The sequence below is a fragment of the Plasmodium gonderi genome (genome assembly GCF_002157705.1).
Source record: "Plasmodium gonderi DNA, contig: Chr02, whole genome shotgun sequence".
Classification (NCBI taxonomy): Eukaryota; Apicomplexa; class Aconoidasida; order Haemosporida; family Plasmodiidae; genus Plasmodium; species Plasmodium gonderi.
Window position 1 is genome coordinate 307,519 of NW_021628926.1, and position 11,720 is coordinate 319,238.

Below are 11,720 nucleotides of genomic sequence, written 5' to 3' on the forward strand. Positions count from 1 at the left end.
TTCATTTCTCAAAACTGTCCATTTCTATGTATGTGTTAATAAAAGAACATTATTAACACCATCTTTCCTTAAGACACACCAAATGGAAATTAGTGTGTCCCTCTGTTGTAAATTCACGAGAAGAGGCAAGCATACAAGTTATCATATTTTTCCTGCAAAAAGTGAATTCCCACACTATGCCATATTTCCTATTCACTTTACGTGAACTGGATGTAACAGAGAGGAAGGGGAAGGGGGAAAAAAAAAAAAAAAAAAAAAAAAAAAAAAAAAACAGGCCTAGAAAAACCAAATCATGAATTTTTAACCTGACTTATTCATGAAACGGAGTGGTTAGTGCCCCGATGCGGAAAATAATGTGTATATATATGTACATATTCGTATATATATGTAAATATTCGTATATATATGTACATATTCATATATATATGATTGTGTGTGTGTACCACTGGTTGGTCGAGAAATGGAGGAAACAAAAAAAGTGACCCATTACATCATATTAACTCAATTTTGTCACTAAAATATCAATTGCTTAATGGGACCGAGAAATTTACTCCAATAGCTTAATACCGGAGTGGACATCACCTGCACGGCAAGGCGTAAAAATTGCAAAAAGCACATTGTGCGCAAATAAAGGATAAGCACAGTTTTTTTTTTTTTTTTTTTCAAATTTCCCGTATTTAAATGGGAACTTTGAAATAACAACAAGAGAAGTGCTACCCGCATCTCTGAATGTTTCTATAATTGGTTGGAAAGTAGCACATTAGAAGCATTTTTTTTTTTTTTTTAATTTCATATTCTGGATAAGCATAATCAACCAATCAACTCACTGAACGTATAGAAAGCTTAACTATAAACGAAATAAAAAAAAGAAAAAACCGAAATGTAAACAAAATCTCGAATAAGTTCCAAGATAATAGAAGAAAATTCTGAAGAACTTCTAAAACGGGTGTTCTGCACATATGTGCTTGATCAAATGGAATGTTCTATTTAAGCATGTACTACCCCCTTGGGGAAAATATTAACAAGACATGAAGTTGTCGTCTCCGTTTTCTTTTTTTTTTTTTGTTTTTTTATCACAGAGTAAAAGTTTCAAACCATATGGGTAGGCGTGTACGTACACGTGTATATATATATATATATGTATGTATGTATGTATGTATGTATGTATGTATGTATGTATGTATGTATGTATGTATGTATGTATGTATGTATGTATGTATGTATGTATGTATGTATGTATGTATGTATGTATGTATGTATGTATGTATATTTTAAACACTAGGGTGTTTTATCCTTGCTTCAATGAGACAGTACCAAGCATGTACACACATATAGTTATACGTCCCAAAAAAAATGGAACCATATGAGCTTTAAAAGAGAAACGGAGCAGTGAGCATGTGCATTTTTAAGGAGCACAAAGGGGGGGGGGGGGGGGGAAGGGGGTTAAAAATGAAGACGCGGAAGAAAAATTCAAATGTTTTTTTATAGGCTGCGGTTCATGAAAAATTAAAAATGAAACTTATGGTATAAAAAATGGGGAAAACATCGTTTCTTCCCCTTTTTTTTTTTATTTTATTTTTTTTTTTTCTCTTTTCTCTGTTTATTTCCCTTAGTTTTACCACCACTTTCACTTTCTCCCATATGTTCTCAATGAAATCCATTTGAGGTAAATATTCTACTCAAAAATATTCATCTTTTTCTTGGTCCATAACTTCATCGGTTTTTGAAGAATCCTTTGGTATAAACGCTATAATCTACAAAATAATAAAAAAAAGGATAGGATGCATAAATCATAAGATACATAATGTGCATAACTTCATAACGTGTGTTTATATGAACCCCCCACCCCACCCCCTTGGAAGACAAATATTCCACATTTTTTGTGGTATACACACAATTTGGGTTCCCGTTTTATCTTACTATTAGCTGAATCCCAGCTACTGCTAAACCAATGGATACATTCGATAGATGACTCTGCAGATATAGGATGGGGACACCAAAAAAAAGAAAAAAAAAAAAAAAAAAAAATGAAACACCATTGTGATCATATAATTGAATGAAAAAAAAAAAAAAAAAAAATGAAACACCATTGTGATCATATAATTGAATGAAAAAAAAAAAAAAAAAAAAAAAAAGACCACAGTGTACATGCGTAAAATGAGACTTACTTTCCAATGGAAGTTGCAAAAAAAGGTGTTAAAAGTTGTACCTTTGCAAAGTCCCTGCAGGGGGAGAGACGATGGGGATATATTGAACATGTAGGTATTTTGTATGTATATGTGGTGAGCTGCATATCTGCAGAAACTGCTTATCAACAGGGAAAAAAGCTAGCGATTTGGCAAAAGAAAAATTAAAATCGAAAATAGAGGGGTTATACCGGAACAAGCGACTGAGATCTGTTGAGGATGGAGTACTGAATGTAGGGAGCCATGATGGTATTTAAGCATGCTAAGAAATTAAAAAAAAAAAAGTGATAAAATGGAAAAATGAATACATGTTAAATCATCAAGCATAAGAGGGAGTACCCGTGGGTGGTAAGGGGAGGAAAATCTAACAAAAAAGAGACGTCATTCCCACCACGGGTCACAAAAGTAGAACACTTGTCACTTCATATTTTCCTGATAATTTTTTCACGAACTTGATAAGACCACCTTAATAGTAAGCACCTTGTCATAGGAACAGGTGTCAGAAAAGGTTCTGTACAAAAAACAATTGAGTATTTTCTCCATAGATAGTATCAGTAGGTAGTTATGTAATCCTTTGAAGAACCCATAGATTCCGTCGTATGTGTAAGTCAAGTGAACAATACTTTTCAGATCTGTTAAAGGTTTAAAAAAAAAAAAAAAAAAAAAGCCAAAACGAAGATGTTATAACTGAGCGGGTAGCACATTGGTAGACACACACACACACACATGCCACGCTAGGCCCGTTCGTCACGAGCTCATACATGCGCATGCTGTGATAAAATCTCGGGACGTGGCATGCGCTCAGGCATATATTTTTACTATTTATGAGTGACATGGAATTGTTCTGAAAAATAATCAACTTGGTTGATATATTCAAGAGGGGATAGGATAAAATGCAACTAAGGTACTCGTAAAAGCTGTGATAAAATGATAAATGGAAATATTTCTTGTTTTTTTTTTTTTTTATGAAATCATTTTCGTCATTAACAAAATTCAGTTGTTTAACAACTCGCAAATTTATTGCATCTCCAATGAAATTGCTTGTATTTTCGTATTCATTTTCGCATTCATTTTCGCATTCATTTTCGCATTCATTCTCGAATTCATTCTCATTTGTAAATCCATTTCCATATTTTGATGATTCCTTTCTACTATTGTATTGATTTCTCTGTAAATCTCTAACTATAATATGGGTGATTTGGAAGGATAGAAGGTTAGGAAAAAAGTTAGTGGAGTAGATTAAATCATATAAAAAAGACACTACAAGGGATGGCCATGTTTTATCAAAAAAAAAAAAAAAAATGTACCAAATGGATATGTATAATATATGTTTCCCGTTTTAGTTTCTTTTCTCATTTTAACTACTTTTTCTTTTCCTTATGATAAAGTGTATTTTTTCTAGCAAATAGTAAATCGACTTCCTGTAAAATGTAAACAAAAAAAAAAAAAAAAAAGAAAAAAGAAAGAAAACAAAATGGAATAGGATGAAATAAACTGTTGAGAGAATTTTTTTTTTTTTTTTCCTCACTCCTCAATCCTATTCTTCTGACTGTTCATACACATTATATATTTTTTATTCTTTCCTCATATGAATAGACATGTTTTTTTTTTTTTTTTTTTTTTTTTTTTTTTTACTTGGATATTATATGAGCCAACATGGGTATTAACCCTTTGTATAATCCGCTTATTCCCTCATCGTCATAAATCTGGAATGGTAATGTTAACAAGACGTGAATATGAAACATGAAATATATAAACAGAGGGAAATGGGAAATCGTGAGAGAATGGCAAGGCCATCTCATCCTAAGCACTAAGCGATTACTCTATGTGGTCAAACTCATACGGAAAAAGAAGAGAAGAAAAAGATGAGAAGAAAAAGAAGAGAAGAAAAAGAAGAGAAGAAAAATAAGAGAAGAAAAATAAGGGAAGAAAAATAAGAGAAGAAAAATAAGAGAAGAAAAATATGAGAAGAAAAACAAGATGAAGAAAACAAGATGAAGAAAACAAGATGAAGAAAGAGACGGAGAAGACAAAGGTGCAGTACCTGGTGCAAGCTTTTAAATATATAAAGGACATACGTTTTTATATTTAAATTGTTGATGTTAACCAAGGGACTATATTTGACATTCTCATCATAATGGTTTAGATATTTATATAATATGCTTCTGCATTGAATCTGCAAACGCGGAATATAGGGAAACAAAAGAAGTGCAGGAATATATAGGATGAAATGGGTTTTAAAAAAAAAAAAAAAAAAAAAAAAAAACTGCTTCTGGTGTTGTCTAAAAATGCAGATTTGTAGTTGTACATTTTTTTTAATTTTTTTTTTTTTTTTAACATTATATAAGGGATACGAAATAAAATAGAATGGAGAAAATCCTATCTCGAACTTTGGTTTCTCGTCATCTGTTAAAAAAGTGGAATTTCTTTTGTGGTGTGTATTGCGATGTAATTCGATATGTTACATTGTTTCGTGTGCTCACATGGCACATGCACGTGTTTTGTTTTGTTTTGTTTTTCTTTTTTGTTTTTCTTTTCGGTTGCACTTCGCCCCGTTTCAGCCGTGCTCTGTGAACGGCTCAGGAGAATTTTCCAATTTCACATGTTTTGAAATAGACACACGAGAGATATTTATGTATTACATTTCTCTATTAGCATTTTATAAAATGTTTGTTTAAATTGTAGATCGGATTTTTTTTTTTTTTTTTTTCTTTCCTTTTCTCTAGCTATCGCAGGGGTATGCTATATACATTTATTAATTTTTTTTTTTTTTTTTTTTAAATTGTAAAAAGGGTAAAAGTGTATGAACAGTCAGGGAGAAAATGTGAAAAAAAAAAGAAAAAAAAAAAAAAAAAACATATAAGGATGAGTAAATGTGTAAGGGAGAATTACTCTCATAGAATAAATTCCCTTGTAGGGGTAAGCAAAGCGAATGTATCAAATAATGAAACCAAATGAGAATACAAACGTGAGATGGAAATAAGAGGAAAAAACTTAGCCAAAAGCCTTTTAATGATTTTTTTTTATTGTTTTCCTAATGTACATAAGTTATGAGGGAGTGGGATGGTAAACCATAAGTTCATCAGATTCGGCCATCGGTAACACCACCCATTGGCCCGTGGAAAAAATGAAAAAATACAACGAAAAAATATTAGTGGAAAAACGAAAAAACGACAGTGAAGAAAACAAAAAAAATCACAGTGAAGAAACGAAAAAAAATGTAAAGGTGAAAATAATACATATAGCAGTCAAAATGCACATCACAAGCTGGCAATTCAAAGGGATGACAAAAAAAAAAGGGCAAAGCCTAATCGAAAATAATGCTCCTCCAACGGATGGTGAAAACGAAAAAAAAAAAAAAAAATATCACATTAATAAATACATGTACATATATGTTGTATATTATGTGTATTTTTTATACATCTCCCAACTTCATACACCAGCATTGCTATTGCATCACCGCGACCCCTTTTTTTTTTTTTTCTTTTTTGGCCTAACAGTAAAAAAAAAAAAAAAAAAAACCCAATTGTAGTGTATATATATATATATATATATATATATATACAAATACATTTTTTTAAACTACGTAAAAAAAAAAAAGCAAATACTCATCCTGGTACAAAAACAGGTTGGAAATTTATAACCCACTCGATGTACAATTTTCTTAATTTTTCAAATTTAGTGTATCCAACTCTGGTGTAATTTTTTTTTTTTTTTTTTTTTCCTCTCCTTTTTTTGTGATCTTACTTTCACCCATTTTTTCTTTTGCATACAGCATTACCCAGATTTTGTGTAATCGCTTTAAGCTATCATACTAGTGAAAGTGCAAGTAACACCATTTCACGTGGCTTTATTTCACTTTTGCTTTTTGCATTCGGCTCGAAAAGCAGGCACGCATGAAATATCCATCGCTCTCCCCAGAGGGACAAGCGTTTAAGGAGAACCAAAAAGTTAAGAACCTCTTTGAAACACACACTCAGCCTTACATTAGAATGCACATGTTCATACAAAACCTGAATATCTACGTAACCCCACGGATTGTCTTCTCGATTATTTATTCGTATGCCACTTTTCAGAGATTATAATTACTCATCCGAGATACTTTTTTTTCCGCACAGGTGAACATAGGCAAAAAACACAGAAATGTGTGATTCCAAAAAAAAAAAAAATAAATAAATAAATAAATAATAAAAAAGAGAAAAAAGGGAAAAATACCAAAAAAAAAAAAACAATCTCGTAGAAATAGAACAATTTTGTATACTTATCGACCCGAGCTGAAAAAAAAAAAAGGGTGCAGGGGAAAAATCCAAGAAAAGGAAAAAAGGTGTAGCATTAACAGGGAAGAAGAGACTGAGACAAACATGAAACGGTAAAGAAAAATGAAAATTTTTAGAATCCTTCTGATTAGCTCTTTAATTGCAATATCATCGCACAGGAGCGATAGCGATAGAAAGAGCACTTCGAGAAAGACACAGAAAAAAAAGGAAATCAATGAAAACAACAATGGTGAGCGGGAGAATTATATAGAATCAGAAAGGAATCACACAACGGATGAACCCAATGGAAGGAAAAATAGCAAGGGAAGCGTAAGTGGAATGGAGCAAAAGACAAAAGAAGAAAAATTAAATGCTGATATGTTGAATCATATGTTGAATAATATGTTGGATGATCTGTTGGATGGCACCTTAGATTCTGCACCTAGGAAAGATGACCATGAGAACCCAAATGATGAAATCCAAAGTGCTCATAAAGAAATGTTTTATCCGAATCCAAGCATCATGATTGGAAGAGTATTGCATTTTATAAGAGAATGTATAATGACATATTATAGAAATATAATAAACCATATCCCCCGTCATGATGAAATGTCTTTGCGTGTGAAAATGAATATTATTACAATTTTGAAATCTTCGAAATGTGGCCAACACCTCGCTACCATTGCTGATAAACTAATTGCATATAGTGGAAAAGTAGAAGCACAATGGAATTATATTATCTACTCACCATTCGGATATGTGATGATGAAGAAAACAATGTTAGACAGATGGTTGGAAGAGAATCAGAACCATGGTGCAGACAATTACATGAAGGGTGAGAAGATGCCAAAGCAAGGGGCAGAAGGAGAGGCAGAAAATGTGGAGCAAGGGGCAGAAAATGGTGATGATGAAAATGCTTCTTATGATAATGTTGATGATGACAATGCTGCTTATGATAATGCTTCTTATGATAATGTTGATGATGACAATGCTGCTTATGATAATGCTTCTTATGATAATGTTGATGAGGAAAATGCTTCTTATGATAATGCTGCTTATGATGGTGGTGATGAAAACAAATCAAGTGCCAGTGGAGGGAGGAGCAAAGATGGAATTGATCCAAGCGAAGAAGAAAATTCGGAGAGCTTTCTCAGCTTCGAAAAGGATTTTATGAAAATGGAAGAATTGTCACAAGATAAGAACTACCCAAACGAAACTAACGCAGGGAAAACAAACAAGACTCAGGGAGAAACGGATAGTTCGAGCCACAACTGGAATGACCGAATGAACAGTAAATCAGATGGCAGTGCAAGCACCCAAAGGAAAAAAAAAAAGGGAATAAAAAAAAATGCAAATCATAAGGAGAAGAAGATGAAGAAGAAAAGGAGGAAAAGTGACTCTTGGCAAGCAGACGCTACGACATATGCCTCAATAGATGTAATGGAGGAGAATGATCCGAGGGAAAAAAACACAAAAGATGAACATGAGACAGAGGATGAGTACGACGATTTGCTGATTAACAAGCCAGAATCGATAAAATATTTTTTCGAACTGTTAAGTGAAATATGTATCATTGTGAAATTGGGAGTGATGTATAGATATACTCATTTTCTAATTCCGTTGAAAAATTTAATAGTTTCTAAAACACTTCATCAAATTGAAGTGATACTTATGACCGTGCTATCGATTCATAGAATTGGTAGCCATAAATACAGAGATGTGTATGGACTAGGAGTGATAATGGTTCTCTTATACGTGTTAAGATATTTTATAAAAAAATATATATTTAAGAATGAAAAAAGGAAAAGTGAACAAGAAAATAAAAATAAACAATCAGATGATATATATGTGGAAAATCTATTAAAAAGAATTTTATACTTTGTTGAAAATAAAAAAACAATGTCTAATTATGAAAATGTCATACAAGATGTTTTAGAAAATACAGAAACATTATTGGCTAACAGTGCTGTAATAAATAAAGAAAATAAACAAATTTACAATGACATTATATCGAATATAAACAATCTTGGTATCTTTACATACCTTTCTACACAAGCTTTAAAAAGTATTAACCAAAAATCCAATGTCATTTTAAGTGAATTATCAGGTGACGGTGTCAACGCGGCCAGGATGAGATCAATTGATATGGAAATGAATTTAGATTTGGATTTAGATTTAGATGTGTTGGGAGCAAATGGACAAGCCACGAATTTGGGATCAGGGATTGGACCTGCGATGGGGACATCTCTACGGCCAACATTAGCACCACCCGGAGGAGTGGGGATAGAAGGACGAGGAAGAAACTTGGATGATAATTTCAACATGAACAAATTACAAAATAATTACATAAATGAACGTGGATTTGAAGAAAACAGTGGAAGCGGTAAATTGAGATATAGCCTATTGCAGCAGCAACAGCAACAGCAGCAGCATAACGATGCATATGAAGAAGGAGATCATTTGTTTTCACTAAAAAAAACATCTACAAGCTATGGTCTTGTCAGTGATAACCTATGTGTAAATAATGGAGGAAACAATTTTATATACAATGGAATTAGTAATGAAAATGGAAAGAGTGATATCTATTTATACAGTCTGGAACAACCTACGTATCAGAATACGCAAGATGACAATTGTAGAAACAATCCTAACTTTAACGTCAACATGATAAACCTTCAAAATTTAAGCGACATAGATCAAGTTTCAAATGGATTGAACACTCCAAATATGACGAAGAAGACCAATAGGTTGAACACTCCGAATATCGCAAGTACCGTGGTGAACGCTGCTAACTTCTCCAATTTGGGCCCCCCTCCTGAGTACGTGAAATTTGGAGATGAATTTCCAAAGGGTGACATGGATAGTGGAAATGGTTTTTCGCACATGTCTAAAATGTTCAACCCTATGAACGGAGAGGACTCGACAATTGGTGCATCAAGGGGTGTTCCAACTGGTGCACAAAGCTGTGTTCCAAGTGATATACCTAGTGAGATACCAAACGGTGCACCAAGCGAGATACCAAATGGTGCACCAAGCGAGATACCAAACGGTGCACCAAGCGAGATACCAAACGGTGCACCAAGCGAGATACCAAACGGTGCACCAAGCGAGATACCAAACGGTGCACCAAGCGAGATACCAAACGACGCACCAAGCGAGATAACAAGTGAAGATGGAATCAAAGGCATGCATGCAAGAAGCCGTGCAAATCAATCGCCCAAACAGAGTGATCATCCCATTCATGCCATGATGTATGTTCCCAATGAACAGCATATTCATGAGATGAAATCCGACATGAAAAACATCCAAAATAAAAGTTCCCTCCTCTCGACCTCTCCTATGGGCAATTTCATTCCTGATTTAAACAATAATCTTATGCACCTCAATAACAATGTTCAGAATAAAAAATATGTAAATGAACTAATTCCAAAGAAGAAATCATCGGCAGGGTTAAATACAGTTATTCCAGAAAAGAGTAACGTAACCGAGCATAATAATTTTCCTGTACATGGTAATATAAACAGGATGAAGTTGCCCTCTGATGATAGCATAAAAAATGTGGTGAGTTTTTGTACATATAAAAATAAAAAACTGACTAGAAGGAACACACGCTTATTATGCGTTGAGTACATCGAACCGTTCTGTTACCATTTCATCATCTGCTTTTCTCGCTGCATCCGTTTGTGTGGCTCACTCTATTTTATTCCATTTTTTGGCACATCTGTTGCTGCCAACCCCCCGTGGAGATGCATGCACATTAAACTCCTCATTCTTTTTGATTCCTTTTTTTTTTGATCCCATTGCAGAAAAAGGACGATTTACGGATGAGCGCGAATTTGATGAAGGACAACTCCTTCGAAAACAAAAAGAATGAGCATACAGAAACCAATGACAAAATAACGAATAATTTAGTTAACCCCAACATTCCACTTTTTGATGATTCGAAAGCTGGGGGTGCGATCTCCCCCCCACCAAGGAACGACTCTCTTCCGAACTACGCCCCTCGTAAGGACCATCACAGATCCTCCCTCTCACGCCCGTATAAGGGGATGGGTGGGAGGTGTATACATGCACGAGCATATCCACACGTTTGTGCAACGACCACAGCAAGCAGAAGCATATATACACATATATATATATATATATAGAGAGAGAGAGAGAGACAGACAGACAGACAGAGTGGGAAAACCCCACCGTTCTCTGTGCTTGACCACACATACCTATTCCCTCACACTTCCACCCCCATTGAAGAACCCTTTTCGCAAATGCCTCCAGCCCATAAAGTAATGGAAAGTTCGAGTAACCGAAACCAGAAATATCTTACGCAGAGAAAGTATGAACTCAGACAAAAATGGAAATTCATAACTGGATTGCACAATGTGGTTGCGTGCGAATTCAAACATCCATGCAGTGATGTTTATGTATAACGCAATCATTTCTTATGATGTCAACATTTTTGTGTACAAGCTGACACCGTGCGGAAACCCCCACCCCATGGGTATTTTATACACACAGGCACTAAAATTAGCACGAGCTCAAAACAGTAACACTTTTTTTTTTTTTTTTTTTTTTTTTTTTTTCTTAGGGAACGCCAAAAAATTGTTGCAACAAAATCCCCCTTTAATTAACAAATATTGAACCCCCTTCTCTTTTTTTTTTTTCTCGGGCAATGTTTTCACACCCTGAACCCCTAAACCCACAAATCTCTCTCCCATCTCAGTTTTACACATAGTCACTCCTCCATATAGAGGCATTTAACCATATATTTGAACCTCTACCCCCTTCTGTACTTTTGTTCTACATCCCATTACATGTTGGGATGTTTCCCTTTTATCATCTTATCACCCAGTACTTTTATTTAAGTATGCTTTATATGTTCCTAGCGCTTTTTTTTTTTTTTTTTAAATAAAAAAAATTACTAATGTAAACATTTATGCACATTTGCAAATTATTTGCGTACCTATATATATATATATATATGTACACGTAAGAAAGAAAAAAAATATGCATGACACCCTCTTTGCATACGTTTTTGTACCCTACCATGTTCTCTTTTATATTTTTACCCATTTTGTGTTCGCCAATTTTGTTTATTTTCCCCCCTTTCTTTTTTTCATTCTTTTTTTTTTTTTTTTTTTTTTTTTCGTGTCACAAATAACCAACACAACAACTTTTTCTTTAACTTTATAAAAATAAGTTTTTCAATTTTATGTGTTTCACAAGTTAGTAGCAGAGCGCTTTTTCCCCCTTTTATTTATCCCAACCCCGTTTCCAATTT

At 33.8% G+C, this 11,720-nt stretch overlaps 2 protein-coding genes across 2 annotated transcripts; one reads left to right on the forward strand and one right to left on the reverse strand.

Annotated features, from left to right (window-relative positions):
* Positions 1–1,679: 1,679 nt before the first annotated feature.
* Positions 1,680–4,844, reverse strand: PGO_020600 (hypothetical protein, conserved; the record flags this gene model as incomplete). Its single annotated transcript, XM_028685878.1, has 11 exons — positions 1,680–1,754; positions 1,921–1,974; positions 2,169–2,222; positions 2,378–2,448; positions 2,639–2,818; positions 3,006–3,362; positions 3,552–3,607; positions 3,822–3,892; positions 4,231–4,362; positions 4,525–4,592; positions 4,829–4,844. 11 exons carry the CDS (start codon positions 4,842–4,844, stop codon positions 1,680–1,682), a joined length of 1,134 nt encoding a protein of 377 aa, XP_028541679.1.
* A 1,721-nt stretch (positions 4,845–6,565) lies between these two features.
* On the forward strand, positions 6,566–11,070 carry PGO_020610 (secreted ookinete protein; the record flags this gene model as incomplete). Its single annotated transcript, XM_028685879.1, has 4 exons — positions 6,566–10,003; positions 10,288–10,447; positions 10,694–10,775; positions 11,028–11,070. 4 exons carry the CDS (start codon positions 6,566–6,568, stop codon positions 11,068–11,070), a joined length of 3,723 nt encoding a protein of 1,240 aa, XP_028541680.1.
* Between the last annotated feature and the right edge of the window lie 650 nt (positions 11,071–11,720).